Source organism: Rattus norvegicus, chromosome 1, assembly GCF_021556685.1.
Source record: "Rattus norvegicus strain SHRSP/BbbUtx chromosome 1, alternate assembly SHRSP_T2T, whole genome shotgun sequence".
In the NCBI taxonomy this organism is placed as follows: Eukaryota; Metazoa; Chordata; class Mammalia; order Rodentia; family Muridae; genus Rattus; species Rattus norvegicus.
In genome coordinates, this window is record NC_141534.1 from 199,242,353 (window position 1) to 199,260,000 (window position 17,648).

General features: G+C 50.0%; 1 protein-coding gene and 1 long non-coding RNA gene across 3 annotated transcripts; one reads left to right on the plus strand and one right to left on the minus strand.

Moving 5' to 3' along the window:
- Window positions 1–7,313: 7,313 nt before the first annotated feature.
- Window positions 7,314–13,139, minus strand: LOC148007829 (uncharacterized). The gene is made up of 2 exons (XR_015647567.1): window positions 10,223–13,139; window positions 7,314–8,658 (listed from the first exon to the last, which is right to left on the minus strand). It is a non-coding gene; the product is annotated as an uncharacterized LOC148007829 (long non-coding RNA).
- On the plus strand, window positions 12,858–16,400 carry Hmx3 (H6 family homeobox 3). Of its 2 annotated transcripts, XM_087659823.1 has the most exons (3): window positions 12,858–13,147; window positions 13,303–13,767; window positions 14,371–16,400. In XM_087659823.1, exons 2-3 carry the CDS (start codon window positions 13,368–13,370, stop codon window positions 15,039–15,041), a joined length of 1,071 nt encoding a protein of 356 aa, XP_087515949.1. In that variant the 5' UTR covers window positions 12,858–13,147; window positions 13,303–13,367; the 3' UTR covers window positions 15,042–16,400.
- The last annotated feature ends 1,248 nt before the right edge of the window (window positions 16,401–17,648 follow it).

The window sequence follows — 17,648 nt, forward strand, 5'->3', positions numbered from 1 at the left end:
TCCTCTCTCTCCCCATCCTGCTTCCCTGTACCTCTCCGCCTGCCCTGGTGTATCCCTTAAAAAAACAAATCCTTATCCTAACATTTGCTATAAGAATCTGACTCAAGACAATTACTGCCCGTTTTGATGCTGTTGGCTCTGGTCTTCCCTCCGCTGAGCCTCAGAGCCATTCTTTATGGAGTAGAAGAGACAGTAACACTAACCCCACGTGGCAAGATGGTTGGCACTTAAGAAGAGTGCGCCGGGAACTTCTATATTAGCACTCTCCACATATCACCTGGTGACCTTCCCAGCACCACCGCACCACCGGAAAGCAGCACTAGCATTGATTTTAGAGTCAATGATATCAAGGAGCAAAGGAACTAAGTACTCTTTGTCTCTGGTCACACAGCGGGGCACAATGTTTCAGATGTTTGTGTCCCCGATGTGTGTGTGAAACCTTGTCTTTAAAAGTATTTTTCTCTGTGATGGGTGTTTTGCCTGCACATATATCTGTGTACCACCTACCTGTGTGCAGTGCCCTTGGGGGCCAGAAAAGGACACTGGGTCTACTAGGGCTAGTATTGCAGATATTTGTGAGCTGCTATGTGGATGCCGGTGACTGAACTAAGATCCTCTAAGGTCCTCTGAGAGTAGCCGATGCTCTTAACCACTAAGCCACTGCTTTTCTAGCCCCTGTGTGTGGAAATTCTAACACTCCTGCCCTGGCCTGACTATGAGGTGAGGCTCCTGGCAGGTAATTAGGTCAACAAAGATAGCACCCTTATGGATGAGGTTAGTGACCTTGTTGGGGTTCTCTAATCCAGTGTAAGAAGTTGTTCTCTGTAAACCAGGGAATGACCCCTCCTCGGATACAAATGATGCTGCCACCTAACCTCAGACTTCCAGTCTCTGGGACTATGTATGACAGCTCAGTCTATAGTATTTTTGTTATGGCATGCAAAAGTGACAAAGACACCCTCAGCCTTTGATCAGTTACCAACTGAGCAACTAGACCCAGATGCCATGGGAGCTTTTCTCACACACAGACTCCTGTCAGCCCCAGACTGTGCTGAGACCTATACCATCACTGTCACCCAGACGAAGGGTTTGGGACTCATGGGAAGCGGGTAACATGCCCAAATCTACAAGGCCTCTGAGCGACAGTGTTGGGCTCTAAAGCAAAGCATGCCTGAGTCTGATGGATTTGTTCTACCTGGCTTTCCACACCACAGTCAAATTCCTGGTGTCCACCGAGGCCAGCAGAAGCTACATTGGCAGCCTCGGGTGCTAGAGAGATGGCTCAGAAGTTAAGAGTAGTTGTTGCTCCCGCAGAAGATCTGGGTTTGCTTCCCAGCACCCATATGACAGTTCACAACTGACTATAATACCAGTTCCAGGGAATCCAGTGCCTTCTTCTGCTCTTCTTAGGACCAGACACATGTGGGGCAGACAGATATCCATTCACATATGATACCCATAAACATATAAAAATTAAAATAATATAAGAAGAAGAAGGAAGAAGAAGGAGGAGGAGGGAGAGGAGGAGGAAGAAGAAGAAGAGGAAGAGGAAGAGGAAGAAGAAGAAGAAGAAGAAGAAGAAGAAGAAGAAGAAGAAGAAGAAGAAGAAGAAGAAGAAGAAGAAGAAGAAGAAGAAGAAGAAAAAGAAGAGACTTTTCTTTCCTGTTATCTCAGAAGAAGTGAATCTAATGAGAGGACCTCAGCCCAGTGTGGCTTTCACAACTAGCAAAATCTACAGAATCCTGACCCCACATTTCTACCACCACTGGGTTTGACAGAGTCCTCTTGCTTTTCATCTGTAGAAAGTGGAGGAAGCAGTCTCTTTGGCCAGGTCTGTATTTCATCTCCTGTCCTCTGTCTACTCTCCTCGCCACAACCTGCACGTGCACATGCTGACTGTTTCATTCACTCTGTCCTCCTTCTGTCCTACTAAATAACATACCCATAAATACCCTGTCCCCATGATGACTTCCTCCAGGGAGCCTCTTCCCCCCACACTCTGCCTCCAGAGTAAATCAGTTGTTCCTCCTTCTATGACTGTGATCCCTTGGTGCCTACATATGCTAGTCACACTGCCACTGTTAGCCCCTTGTTTTTCTTCCCTAGGCTGTGGATATCTCAAAGATAGGAGCTGCAATGTATTCAGTTCCTTGCTCCTAGGTGGAGCTGGATGCAGAGGCAGAGGAGGAGGAGAAAGAGGAAAGGAGTTTGAGAAAGGTGAAAGCACCCTAGCTAGGTCGTTGAACTAATTTCATGGTACTGGCACATAACCCAGAGTGGATAAATGAAGGACGGTCCAACCACTGTGTCTAATCTTTTTTTTTTTTTTTTTGGTTCTTTTTTTCGGAGCTGGGGACCGAACCCAGGGCCTTGCGCTTCCTAGGCAAGCGCTCTACCACTGAGCTAAATCCCCAGCCCCCTCACTGTGTCTAATCTTGAGGATGCTGCACCTGCTCCTTGACTGGCAATCATCAGTAGCTGTCCTGATTTATCCCACATGACCATCAATTGTTCTGATGTCCATGTGGCAGGAGGGAATGGATGCTCAGGGAGAACGGGTTATTCCTCACCTGCTGAGGCCAGCAGTACAAAAGCAAAGAGTGCTGCAGCTAGAAGGGAGACATCCAGCGTGACAGCTCTTCATGAATTCTGTGGCCGTGGTTGCAGTCCTGCTCTGGCCTGGCTGACATGACCTCACTGAGGTGAATATTATGTAAGGAGACCGAGCTGACTGTCCCTGCTTCATGTCTAGACACCAGCAGGAAGGAACACAATGTAGTAGGCAGAGGCAGGTGAGTCTCCGAGTTCAAGGCAGAGCAGGATAGCCAGGGCTGCAACGAGAAACCTTGTCTTTAAAAGACCACAAAGTAGGGGGAGGAGGAAGTGCAGAAGGAAGAGGAGGATGAGGACGAGAACGAGAAGGAGGCAGATGCAGATGCACAGGTGGACGAAGAGGCAAAGGAGGAGGAGAAAGAGGAAAGGAGTTTGGGGAAAGGTGAAAGCAACCTAGCTAGGTCGTTGAACTAATTTCATGGTACCATTAAGACAAACATTGGATAGGCTATGCTTACACATGGTGGCTAAGAGGTGGATACCTTTAAGCATCGGCTTCACTGAAATAATGTTTGGGAGTTGGGTGATCCATGTACTTAAACAGTTTATCACTTTTTTTTAAGATGTATTTATTTATTTTGTATATGAGTACACTGTAGCTGTCTTCAGACACACCAGAAGAGGGCATCGGATCCTATTACAGATGGTTGTGAGCCACCATGTGGTTGCTGGGATTTTTACTCAGGACCTCTGGAAGAGCAGTCAGTGCTCTTAACCACTGAGCCATCTCTCCAGCCCCACCTTTTTTTTTTCCTTTTCTTTTTTTTTTTCGGAGCTGGGGACTGAACCCAGGGCCTTGCGCTTGCTAGGCAAGCGCTCTACCACTGAGCTAAATCCCCAACCCCTCACCTTTTAACAGTCAGAGTTTCAGACCACCATTACAACTGACTTATTATTATTATTATTATTATTATTATTACTGTTATTATATTTTAAATTACATTTCATTTGTTGTGTGTATGTGCATGGATATGGGTGCTTGTCACAGCACACATGTGCAGGTCCGAGAACAACTTCTGAGAGTTTTCTCCTTTCACCAGGTGGGCGGACCCTGGGGATGCAGCTCAGGTCCTCGAGTGTGTCTGTAATGTCCTCTACTCATTGAACCATCTTGTCAGCCTGAGAATGACTTCAGAACATCATTAAAACCTCCTAAATGAACCAAAAAACCCATTCTCCTTCCCACTGCAGGACAAGCACTTGTCTCCTTGGGGCAGTCTGAGCTTGGCAATTACAGAGCTGGAATCGCACCATGTGTGCTCCTTTATGACAGTAATTCTCAACCTGTGGAGAGCAACTCCTTTGGGGGGGGGTCAAACAACCCTTTCACAGGGGTCTCCTAAGACCATCGGAAAACACAGATATTTACATTTCGATTCACAACAGTAGTAAAATTAGTTATGAAGTAACAATGAAAAATGATTTTGTTGTTGGGGGTCACCACAGCATGAGGAACTGTATTAAAGAGTCAAGATATTAGGGAGGTTGAGAATCACTGCTCTATGAACACTCATTCATGTTTTAAAGGTTCGTTTGTGCTGTGGTGATAAAGGAAATTCTCCCTCCTCCTCCTCCTCCTCTTCCTCCTCCTCCTCCTCCTCCTCCTCCTCTTCCTCCTCTTCCTCCTCCTCTTCCTCCTCCTCTTCCTCCTCCTCCTCCTCCTCCTCCTTCTTCTCTCTCTCTCTCTCTCTCTCTCTCTCTCTCTCTCTCTCTGTGTTTACATGTAGAGATCACATGTGTGTATACACATGTGGAGGCCAGGGATCAATCATAGGTGTTTTTCCTTTGGTTAGTCTTGGTTTGTTGAGATAATGTTTCACTGGCATTGAGGTTTGGTCGTTTGCTATGTATTGTAATGCTAAATATTGGTTTGCCTCCAGGGCTGACAGAATCTGCAGTAGACTCAAGACACTACGTAACCTTGCCTCCCAAGTTATCTCTGATTGGTGAATGAATAAAGATCCCTACAGCCTATAGGTGGTCAGAAGAGAGATAGGCGGGGTTTCAGTTTCTGAGCTTGGGGTCTGAGGGAGAGACCATGAGGAATGGAGAGGGAGAAAGTGGAGAGAGAAGACACTGTGGGGTACATGAGTCTTGAAAACTTGCCATGAAGGCTGAGCAACTGGAGTTAAGAGCTGCCCAGATGGAGCAATGGCGGGGTTATTGATGGGGAAGTAGACAAAATAGCATAAAGGGTAGAGATCTGCCCAGACCTAGTGCTGATTATAAAAATGAAGGTTGTGTGTCTCTTATCTGGGAACTAAATGATCAAAGGTGGGGTAGAAACCCTGATCTGAGATTAAATATTAACTGTAACACACTGGGAAGTGGGACTAACCAATATGACTATGCTGGCTGGTTGGGGAGTACCAAGGATACTTCTGTCTCCACTTCCCTAGTGTGCCACCATGTCTGGCTTTTCATAGGGGTTCTGGGGGTTGAACACAGGTCTTTATGCTTGCACAGCAAACACTGTGCAGACTGTGCTGTGCTCTGAGCCCAGTACTTCACTATCTTTATTGCTGAGTGATATGCTATTAAATAGATAGGCCACATTCTATTTCCTTTGGGGGGTGTTGAATAAAAATGGCCCCCACACAGGGAATGGCACTATTAGGAGGTGTGGCCTTTCAATTATTGTAGTACCCTAGGGATGGGCTTTGAGGTCTCAGATGCTCAAGCAGGCCCAGCCTCTCAGTCTTCCTGCTGCCTGTAGATCCAGATGTAGAGCTCTCAGCTACCTCTCTAGCACGTCTGCCTGGCCTGCATGCTTCCTGCCACGATGATACAAACTAAACCTCTGAACTGTAAGGCAGCCCCATCAAATGCTTCCTTATAAGAGTTATTGTGGTCAGGGGCTGGAGAGATGGCTCAGTGGTTAAGAGCACTGACTGCTCTTCCAGAGGTCCTGAGTTCAAATCCCAGCAACCACATGGTGGCTCACAACCATCTGTAATGGGATCTGATGCCCTCCTCTAGTGTGTCTGAACACAGCGACAGTGTACTCATATACATTAAATAAGTAAGTAAGTAAGTAAGTAAGTAAGTAACTAAGTAAGTAAATAAATAAATCTTTAAAAACAAAAAAAGAGTTAGTATGGCCATCGTGTCTCTTCACACCTAATCCAGGTGTCTTGTGGGGTAGCTCTGGCTGATCTGGAAATTGCTGTGTAGACCAGACTGGCCTCAAACTCAAACTCACAGAGATCTACATGCCTCTGCCTGAGTTCAAAGATTAAAGATGTGCCACCAAGCCTGGCATAACACACACCTTTATCCATTCATAGCACGTGCATTTTTCAAAAGTCAGAATCCCATCGAAACTTGATGAGTCCAAAATTGATGTTTATGACTCATGTGTCACTTTTTACCAGAAACTCTGCCATGAGAATGCCACCGAGAATGGCAGGGACGAACTATACATGCATTCTGAGTCCAAGAAGACAGACCCAGAAGGAGAAAGGAACCATGTTGCTGATGTAAAATTCTAAAGCTAGAAATTTTAACCTTTAATGGCAGTATTAAGCCAGTGGTTTCTCGGGACAGCACTTGCAGGAATTGTTTGCTATGGCCAGAGTGATTTTTGGAGGTGTATACTCAGGTGTATGCATCTGTCAAAGCTTTCTTGAACTGTATGTCTTCAAGATGTGAGATTCCCACTGCACAGTAAAGTGCATTAAAAACGATGCTATACAGAAGTTATTGGTGTCCATATGGAGTCATTTGTGCCAAATCAAAACAAAACAAACAAGCCAGGTAGGCATGGAGAAGGAGTTACTCTGCATATAGGCCTATATCAGGTCTTGCCACAAAGACCTCCTGCACACACGCCATGTGATGGATACTATTCAAGCATCTCCTCAAAAATGCAGTTTAACAGAAAACCGTCTGCACAGGAATACTTGCCCTACACAGGAATACAAGGTCTGTGTGGGCTTTGGATAAGGATGTTGAATGTTGGGGTTCCAGATGGTAGAACTATTTAGAAAGGATTAGGGGGTGTGGCTTCGGTGGAGGAGGTGTGTCACTGGGTTGTGGTTTGGGGTTTCAAAGGCTCAGGCTATCCCCAGTTATCACCTCCCCATCTTATAAATCAGATGTAAAGCTCTCTCTCATCTGCTGTAATGCCACGCCTGTTTGCTGCTGCCTTGCTCCCCACCATGACGGCCATGGACTCACCCTCTGTAAGCCACAATCCAATGCTTTCCTCTAAAAATCGCCTTGGTGTGGTGTCTGCTCACAACAGAACAGTGACTAAGACAATCTGATTCCACACATGAACTGACACTACTCACTGCCAAGGAGCCTCCATGACCAGTGGTCCTTGTTTTAAAGTGGCTTACTTGGACATTTTGTGCATGTGTGTGTGTGTGACTAAAAGCTTCCAGATGAGTATAGCAGTTGCCTGTAATCCTAAGTAGGAGACCGAGGAAAGAGGATCGGGAGAGCCAGGCCGGAGAGCTGGAGGGTTCAGCAGTTCAAGAGTGCTTGAACTTGGTGCCCTTCCAGAGGGTCTGAGGCCAACTCCTGACACCCATGTCTGACAGCTACCAGTTCCAGGAGACCTGACACATTCTTTTGAACTCTGCAAGCACCTGCACACACGATATGCAAACACACACACACACACACATACACACACACACACACACACACACACACCACACACACACACACAATAAAGAAACAACAAAAAATAAACATAGACAAAGTTATTTATAAACAAAATATAAACAAAAAACCCCAGTCCACTTCGGGCTACAGATTAAGATCCTGCTTCAGACAGACAAGGAATTTAAAAAAAGAAATCTGGGTTTGTTCCAACTCCAGGCTATTCCTGAACAAACTGCCGCTGGAGAACTTGTTCTCCATGTCATTATCTCATGTCTTTCCCTCCCCCTCCCTACCTTCCTCTTTCCCTTCCTCCCCCCACCTCTCTCTCTCTCTCTCTCTCTCTCTCTCTCTCTCTCTCTCCCTCTCTCTCTCTCTCTCCCCCCCTCTCTCTCTCTCTGTGTGTGTGTGTGTGTGTGTGTGTGTGTGTGTGTCTGTGTCTGTGTCTGTGTTCCTGTGTGTTGTGAGAACTGGTGTGCATGCCGCTGTGCGCATGCGAAGGTCTGAAAACAGCCTTAGGGAGCTGGTTCTCTTCCACTGCGGGTTCCAAGGACTGAACTCAAGGCGTCAGAGCTGCCTGGCAAGCTCTTTTACCTACTGAACCATCTTGCTGCCTGGCTTTTCTGTTTCTAACTAGTGCCGAGATTACAGGCAAGTACCATCACACCTATTTTAAGCAGGGATGAAACCCAGGGCTTCATGAATGCTAGATAAGCACTCTACCAATTGAGTTACTCTCCCTACTTATACACTGTTCTAGGTAACAAAATAAGGGCTCTGGCCAAGTCTCCTATCAAGATCTCCAGAGTCCCATATGGTAACCCCTTTACTTCTCTTGCTGGTCTCCTGTTGGCAACACATCTTTGCAGGCCTGGCCTTAGGCCTTGGAACCAAGCACTTCCTTTTGTTGACAACCCTCATCCTGGTCCCCACCCCCAACCCCACCAAGCAAACCTCAAAAAATCTTAATCTGCACTTTGGGTATGATGCTCGTGCCTGTGCACATAAGTGCAGAAGGCAGAGGAGAATGGCTGGTGTCCTGTTCTATCGCCCTTTGCTTCAGTCCCCTTGAGACAGGGTCTCTCACTGAATCCGAAGCCTGCCAATTTTCAGCTAGACTGTCTGACCAACAAGCCCCAGTGAGCCTCAACCCCAATGCTCGGATCATAAATGAGCATTACCACATCTGCCTTTTTAAAAAACAAAACAAAAAACAAAAACAAAAACATGGGTGCTGTGGATTCAAACTCAAGCCATCATGCTTGTCTTGTCTGGCAAGTGCTTTTGAGCACTGAGCCATCTCTCGAGTTCAGGGGTTCTCAACCTGTGGGTCATGACCACAGGGGCAGCAAATCAGATATCCTGCACATCAGCAAGTTGGATCTCTGTGAAAACTCATTTCAGGCCAACCAGAATGGCCCAGTAAGCTGCTGTCTGAAAATAAACAACAGATAAATCAATCAATCAATCAATCAATCAATCAATCAATCAATATTTTCCAGGAGAAGAATGGGTGAGAATTTACCATAAGCATAGCCAGCACTCACTACATACCCAAGTGTCTTCAAAGCGATGCTGTAAGGCTGCATCCCCGGGTAAGTTCCATTTTCTCTTGTGCCTCAGTTTCTTCACTCTCAAGAACTACCCACCTCACCCTGAGATAGTGGCCAGTGTTCATCGAGGGCCCAACCAGTGACTGATGTCTAAGATTTGCTCTGCATAGTGAGTTTCCTTATTCTCAGGGAAGGGTCAGTAATTTGGCCACTCTAGGAAGTTAGTACATGTCTCAAGACACATATATCATCAAGGGCTACATGGCTGCAGTCACTCCCTAAGCATTATATACCCAAGGTCACACTCATTAACCAGAGCAGGCTCTTTGGTAGTGTCCTAAGTAGCATGCGGAAAAAGAGCAGGAGGTTCCTGGAAGACTGGGTCAGAGTTTTCCAGGCGGAATCACGGCTCTAGGTTTTTGTCCATTTTACCTACACATCAAAAACCTATAACTCGGGGTTGGGGATTTAGCTCAGTGGTAGAGCGCTTGCCTAGGAAGCGCAAGGCCCTGGGTTCAGTCCCCAGCTCCGAAAAAAGAACCTATAAGTCAGGAGAGTTGGGTGGTAAATGTAAACACCAGGAACAGAACAACTCCTAGCTGTTAGTTATGAAGGCCTCCAGTACCGGTCTTGCAGCTTTGTCGAAAAGCTTACCTGCCCCCCGCCCCAGCCTTTCTGTAAGTCTGTACAATGTGTCTAGGGAGGATTCATCCACTCTGGCTGCAGAAGGAAGCCCCCTTGACTTGGCTAAAATCCTAGAGAACATGCAGATACTCCCCTCCCTTGGAGAAAATCTTGCATACCAACTTGCATTCGTGCAAATGCACAAATGACTTTTGCACGTGGTCGGTGTGGGACACAATTCTAAGCATGCGTTTGCCAAGCCCCATTTTTTGTGTAAAAGTTTGGTGTTAATCATTAGTGTTCTCCAGGCCTCTTTTGCCCTCTTGGCCACTTGTCCCAAGAGACAATGATGCAGAGATCTGACTCTGCACAGCCTGCATGTTGAAAATCTGTGAGGCACTCTTAGGCAGCCTTGTTCCTGGGAAAGCCTTTAGGTTTTGCAAAATGTATCATCGAAAGACCTCAGATTATCTGAGTGTGTTTGCTCATGCCTGTAATCCCAGCATTAGGGAGGCCATGTGCCGACTTCTAGGGAAGCCCAGGCTACAGACTAAGATCCTATGCCAAAAACCCAACAACCTAGATTTTCACTAAACACTTCAAAAACTGTGTTGGCAGTGTACGGGGCGGGGGGGGGGGGAGTTGCCAGGGTGTCTGAAGCACTCTTGTCAAGCAGACCAATCCTTTGCAGTGGGGATTGTGACTCCACCCACCCACCCACCCACCCACCCACCTATCTATTCATCCATGTTCTCGCCCACGCATCACCTAAGTCAAGAATTGAGGCATTAACACAAACCTTTACTGAAACTCCCACTCACCAGCCAACAGTGCACTGAGCTCTCGAAGGATAAGACAGCTCCTTCCTGCATTCAGCAGCATCTTGAAGCTCGGGCAACTGCAGTCAGGCCCCACATGAAAAGAAAAGGCTGCAAGGAGAAAACTAAAAGGAGACCTTAAAAGGAGACAGAAAGCCAGGAGAGGGCAAAACAAGAGAGAACTCTTCCGAAGGTGGCTAGACCTACAGGGACCTGCAGGAGACTCCACCCTTGGTTTCTCCCATAACTCAGTGTTTTTTTTTTTTTCCCAAGCGCTTGTTTTCTAAGGGTGGTAGGGAATATTGCGGCCTAGGCTTTTAAATACTTAGCAAAGGTTCTGTGTTTTCTTCAGACTCTTCTGTAGTTTCGAGGATGTCCCATAGAGGGCGATGTTTGCCCGGCTTTACAAGGCATCATGGTGCTGGTTGAGGGAACAAGCCTGGCTGGAGAATGAGTAAATTGCTATCCTGAGCTTTTTCGAACCGGAAAGGAAATCTCAAGTCTATGCTTCCTGCTGTTGAAGTCCACCTGCGGTATCTGACACCCAATAAAGAGACCCTTTACTCTAGTGAACACACACACACACACACACACACACACACACACACACACACTTAAAGGAACACTTATGTTGGATTGCCCCCAAGTAGGCTGCCTCTTAACTCTTCTTAGGTTCATACATACTTCTGGGTCTAGTCCCAGAATTGTGATTGGCCAGAAGCCAGGGACTGATGTCTTTCATGCCTGTCTTCCTAAGACAGAACATTTTTCACCCCTGCGGGCTCCTAGAGATGGGCTTGTTGCTGTTTTTTGTTTTTTGAGACAAGATGATTGAACACAGGGGCCTCTCAGGGTAGGCAGAAAATAAGGTAGCACTGACTCACAACGACCACTTTTCAGAGAATGGGAAATGTTTCCTTTTTCCCTAATTTAAAGGAGACCCCGTGCATCAGAACTTTAGCGAGTGTTCACACCTCTGCAGCAGCTCCCTACCAGACGCACATACCCTTGGGGGGGCAGGGGAGCCTCCGCAGCCCACTGGGCCACCAGGTCTGCTGTGTGCAAGCAGTGCTCTCTGAACCTATAAGAGAAGAAAGATTTCTGCCTTGGGTTGGTGGGTGGGGTGGCCTCTGCTAGTCCAACACTGTTTGGGTGCCTTAGGTACGGCTTCCCTCTGGACACCTTTTCTTTATAAAAATCTGAGCGTATTATCAACCCTGCTTGAGCCTCGGAGCTGTGATTGGCTCCAACTCGGATTTTAGATGATGCGCCCTTGTGCATTCCTGTAAAGCCTTGTGCGAAATCAAAAGAATAATAGCAGCCATTTATGGAAGCTCTACTTACAAGGCGAATGTAGGGTTCGTTACTGAGGGTGGATGTCAAAACTTTAAACACGACCTTCAAGATTTAGTGGAGGCTGTTCTGGTGCCCTGGGACTGAGAAATAAAATAAACCTACTTCTCATTTGGGGACCCAAAACTGTTCAGTCTGCACTAGCTCAGGGGAGCTTGAATTAGACAAGGCTCAACCAAAAAAGAAAAGAAAAGAAAAAAGAACGGGGTGAGGCAGAGAAAGCTCAGGTGTGAAGGGAGTTTCATCCGGGCTGTCATCTTTCTCCGGCCAAAGAACTATCCCCGGGGAAGGGACCCTACTGAAATCTAAAATTGAACTGCTTGTCTCTCGGGCTTCCTGCTCGACCCAGAGAGCTGTTAAGGTGGATGGAATCCAGCTGTTACTCCGAGGCCCGCCGCGGTTCTACAGGGACTTGGAGGCCCTTGGGACGTGCCGCAGGTGTCGCTGTCAGGGTCACAACCGAGTAAGGTATTCCGCTGCGGCTTCGGTTCTTGGCGCCTATATTACAGCGTTAGGCAGTTCCAAACGCCACCCGTTTTGGGGGAAAGTGCTGTGTTCAGATCGCAGGCTTCAAGTTGGTCCTTGAGCCGTGGACAGAGCCATCCAGAAAAGAGCGGTGTCCTTCGATGTGCAGCTGTCAGTGCGAGAACACCGCTACTCCGACAGTTGCACAGGGAAAACGCGGGCACAGAGTCGCATACCCACTCCAACTCCCGAAAGATTCAGACTCACTCTTCGATTTTCAGGACCGAAGGCCAAGGCTACACGGATTCCTGAGCCCGCAGACTCTCCTAGACGAAGAGCCGGGAAGCCTAATTCCCCTCTTCTTGGCCGCACCCTGATTAGCAGGTTTGGGGAAAAAGTACTGAGTTCGTTCCGGGCCGTGGTGGCGCCCTACTTCCCGGACCAAAGCTTTCCAGCCGCGTGGGGGCAGCTGGCCCCTGCCAGGCCGGGAGGGGTGGGAGAGTGGCGGCTGCTAGCGCGGATAACCCCGAGGTGACCCGAGCCAACCTGCCCTGCCCCTCCCCCTCCGGCAGACCGGACAGCAGCCAGCCCGTGGCCGAGCCGCAGGGGGTAGAGGAAAGTGCGTGCTCCAGACTCGCGCTGGTCCGTGCGCTCCGGCCCGCCGGGGGCATCTCCTTCTCGAGGTCCCTCGCGCGCCTCCCACTTGGTGGGAGCTCTCAGAGTGCCTCTTTAGCGAGAGCCAATATCCTTTTGTGCTAATAGGTTTGTCCTCATTTGCTGCCTAATTGGACTATATAAAGCCAATAACAGGCGGGCTCTCATAGCCCGAAGCCAAAGCGCCAAAATCCGAGGGAAGGCAAGGAGGGGGCGGTGGAGGAGGCGGCTGCGGGGCCCGGGCTCGGCTGCGCCTTGGCCGGCCTAATCCCATTTGCCATTGTACGCGCCCAATCGCCGTATACTCCCCGCATTTAACTTGGATGACATTTTGATTTCATCATTAGCATCCGGCGCCGGATTGACGCATCCCCAAGCCGGGGACCGCTCTCTCAGCCTCCTCCGGGGGAGCCACAGCTCCTACCCGGCCCCCTCGCTCCCTCGGCGCAGAGGCAGGTCCGCTCCCCGCCCCTCTGGACCCCTCCCCCATGCGAGCCCGCCCCGGCCCGGTCCCCACCCCGCCCTCCCGCGGCTCGATTCGCGCCCGGGGCGGCCCCCGACTTTGAGCCCCGTAGTTGAGTTCCGTTTATGGTCTGATTTCCGGCCCCTAGCCTGCTCGCCCCACCGTCCGCCTGTCCCGCTCCCGCCCTCCGTGGGACCCGGAGGACTGGGGACCATGCCGGAGCCCGGGCCGGACGCCTCGGGCACTGCCAGCGCGCCGCCCCCGCAGCCTCCTCCCCAGCCCCCCGCGCCCAAGGAATCCCCGTTCTCCATCAGGAACCTGCTCAACGGAGACCATCACCGGCCGCCCCCGAAGCCACAGCCGCCCCCACGAACGCTCTTTGCGCCGGCCTCGGCCGCCGCCGCTGCGGCCGCCGCTGCCGCCGCCGCAGCCAAAGGTGCCCTGGAGGGTGCCGCGGGCTTCGCGCTCTCGCAGGTGGGAGACCTGGCCTTCCCCCGCTTTGAGATCCCAGCGCAGAGGTTTGCATTGCCCGCGCACTACCTGGAGCGCTCCCCGGCCTGGTGGTACCCCTACACCCTGACCCCCGCCGGCGGCCACCTCCCGCGACCAGAAGGTACCGACCTCTCTTTGAACTTTCGTTCTCCCCTCTTTCCCTGTGGGCCGGTCCCATCCCCGCCCAGGGCTGGTGTCACTGCAGTTACGGGATGCCTGACACCTGCAAACCCGAGTTTTGGTTAACTTCCTTCCGCCTCTAGCCCGCATCTTTCCTGCGTGCTGGGCTACGAGGCCCCGGAATCCAATCCCACTTGCTGAGAAAAGAGGTGGAGTTGGAGGCCCCGGCGCTGCGCTTTCCGGGAAAAGTGGCCTCCAGCAGGCATGGGTGGCTTGGGATGGCCTGGGTGGGGAACTAGGCCTGGAAGGCACAGTTTAACCCTAACCGTGGAGAATTGTTCTGCTGGCCCCTGGCAAGGGAGACACGAGATAAAATGAGCGGCCCTGCTGTTACCATTGCCTCGCCAGTCCAAGGGAGGCGAGATCCTAGATCTTACTGCCCCACTGCAGTCCAGTGGGACACGGGAGGATCTCTGGGAGGACCGAGCCCAAGGGCCAGGAGCCCGAGGCCAAGGTGCGGGTTAAGCCTGCTACTCCCAGATCCCTGCCTCGCTCAAGGTTGTGTCGCTGTGCTTTGTGTGCGTCCGTTTGTCTGTCTCCCCAGCCTCTGAGAAGGCCCTCCTGCGCGATTCCTCCCCTGCGTCCGGCACAGACCGCGACTCCCCGGACCCTCTGCTCAAGGCTGACCCCGACCACAAGGAGCTGGACTCCAAGAGCCCGGACGAGATCATTCTGGAAGAGAGCGACTCGGAGGAAGGCAAAAAAGAAGGCGAGGCGGTGCCTGGCGCGGCCGGGACGACAGTAGGGGCGACTGCGGCGACACCGGGCTCAGAGGACTGGAAGGCGGGCGCCGACAGTCCCGAGAAGAAGCCGGCGTGCCGCAAAAAGAAGACGCGCACCGTCTTCTCCCGCAGCCAGGTCTTCCAGCTCGAGTCCACCTTCGACATGAAGCGCTACCTGAGCAGCTCGGAGCGCGCCGGCCTGGCCGCGTCGCTTCACCTCACCGAGACGCAGGTCAAGATCTGGTTCCAGAATCGCCGCAACAAGTGGAAGCGACAGCTGGCGGCCGAGCTGGAGGCGGCCAACCTGAGCCACGCCGCTGCGCAGCGCATCGTGCGCGTGCCCATCCTCTACCACGAGAACTCTGCGGCCGAGGGGGCGGCGGCGGCCGCAGGGGCCCCGGTGCCGGTCAGCCAGCCGCTGCTCACCTTCCCGCACCCTGTCTACTACTCGCACCCGGTGGTCTCGTCTGTGCCGCTGCTACGGCCGGTGTGAGACGGGAGAGGGGAGAGGGAATGAGCACCCGGCCACCTTTCGGGGATCCCGGAGGAGACTGGGCCGGGCCGAGGGTGCCGGGCTGTGGCCAGCGACCTTGGGCTCACTGCCTTGCCTCCCACCCCCCAATAGCATTTTGTAAGTATTTGCAATGCATTTTCGTGCAATTCATTCCTATGAATTTGAGGCGCTTCTCCTCTTATTTTTGGTTTTGCTTTCCATTAAGAGAAAACGAGGTGGGGTTGGGAGGGAACGACAAAATAACCAGGTCAAAACTTCCAATTGAAAGTTTGTTTGTTTTTTTAATGTCCAGATCTCCCCTTAAATTTCCATTGCGCTGTGGCTGGGGAGGGGGGTGTTTTTACAGAAGGAAAATAAGCGAAAAACTCAATTTTTAAAAGTTTATTCATTTTTCTGAGGAACTATTTTCAAAATCCCAAGAGAGAATTCATATCGAATTCATATTTATTTCTGGATTTCTGGGTGTGGTTTTTCCTCCACTCCCAATCAGTTATCCACCCCCCCCCAAACCCCGCCGCTACGGCCCTTTCAAAATCTGGGCGGCCACTGGTAAGACCCTGTGTAAGATCTGTGACAGTCAGCTCCATTTGTCTCAGTTTGTGACTGAAGAATTCGCTAATCAAACTGTTTAAAGGGAAAAGACAAAAGCCTCAAATCCAGACCTGTAACAGCTTCATATCTGGCTGGGTTGCAGTGGTCTTATTTATCACTTGATTTATTTAGTGGTAATATCACTATTACTACTGTTATCTGCTTGAGGGATTAGTTTCTTCTTCCTTCCTCTCTCTCCTTCTCTCTTTTTATTGAAAAAAAATACATTTTATCCTCCCCGTTTTTGTTTTTTTTTTTTTTTTACTTTGCAGCAACCGTTGTGCTTTGGCCTGTGCAATATTGTACAAAATTTCCCTAGAGCCCCGCCCCTTCCTCTGTGGGGATAAAGACCACCCTGCCACGGCATGATCATTAATGTAGAGGGAAGATTAAGCAGGAGAAGGGGAAGGAAGAAAGCAAGGTAGATAGTGATGCTCCAGGGAGCGAGCTAGGCAGAGTGGAGCGCTTTAAGTGAAGGACAATCAACGTAAGAGAATCTTAACTTATTTGATAACTGTACAGTTTTTCTTGTAAAGTTCACCCCCAGCTCCACAGGGCCGCTTGCTCTGGTTCCCTGTTGGCTACACCTGTTGTTCTGTTGTTTCCATTTCGTCTGTTTCCCCCTCCCTCCCTGTCCTCTGCCAGAGTTCAGTCTCTTTTTAAGAAAACAAAACAAAACTCCACAAAATATTGTTACACTTAATGTTGTTGTGGAATCGAATTAAAGAAAAAATAAGCCTTTCATGTTGCCAGACTGTGTAACTTTGAATGATTTCCACCCCCCTGGGAGCAGGTGTCCCTGCTCTCCTTGCTAGCTCTCTGACTGCCTCTTGTGCTCTTTAAGTCTGACCTGCACTCACGCCCCTATAATCCAGCCGGCAGAGGAGACAGGGGCAGCTTTGTTCAGGACCGAGGGCGTTCCTTCCTCTGTGTCTTCTGCTGCTTGAAAGGCCCTCGTCAGAGCAAGGACCAGTGAGGGATGGGAAGGGTCTAAAGACCTGGGTTTATATCTAGCTTGCAAAATTGAGCAAAACAACCCTGAGCTTAAAGGCAGGTGGTATTTCCCAAGAAAGAGCTAAAACTTGCCTTCTTTCTTCAAGCCAGGGTTCCTTCAAGAGCTTCAGGATAGCTAAGATTGTGGTGCCTGTGATTGTCCCCAGGGGTGTTAGAGGAATGAAGGGAGCACAAAGCTTGGAGTTCTGCTGAGTCTCGAGGCAGGTCATTAAACCTAGCAGTCCTTGAGATAGGTGGACAAGGAGTTCCACTTCTAGGACAGGGAGGTTTCAGATGAACTGGGAGAAATTCAGGCACGGGGCGCGTGCATAACTTGTAGGGGATGTGCCACTGACTGAGATAGGACTAGAGTTGACTGGTCTTCCAACCAGGCTCTCTGTGCCCATCAGTTCTCAAAGCTACCTCAAGGGTAACTAACCTGTTTCCACCCACCTGCTTGGAAGCCTTTTTTCCTCAGGCTACTTCCCCTTTGGTCCTCAGCACCAGAAGCAAGGCATTATTCCAAAATAGCTTAGCAGAACTGGTCTGCAAGGGAAGGAGGGAAGTGGGTATTCAGATGCCCCTTGCCAATTCACCAATGCCTGCCTGCCTTCAAACTCTGTGATGTGTGAATGCACACACACACACACACACACACACACACACACATGCACACACACACACACACACACACGTGCATGTGGTGTGTGTGTGTGTGTGTGTGTGTGTGTGTGTGTGTGTGTGTGTGTCCTGATCACACTCCAAGCAGTGTTCTTTTGGAGCTGGGGAGCTAAGGAATCAAAGGCAGAGAAGATTTCAGAGAGCATTGCCATAATAAGCAGGACACCACCACTGGGGAGCGCCTGTCCGCACTCCCTCTTTCTCCTACTGTGTTGCCAAGCTCTTCCAACTCAATCGACACAATTGATTCTACTGTGGCTGAAATGCAACTATCGGTTTTTTTTTTTTCTGTTGATGGAAAACTGGCCCCAAATAAACCAG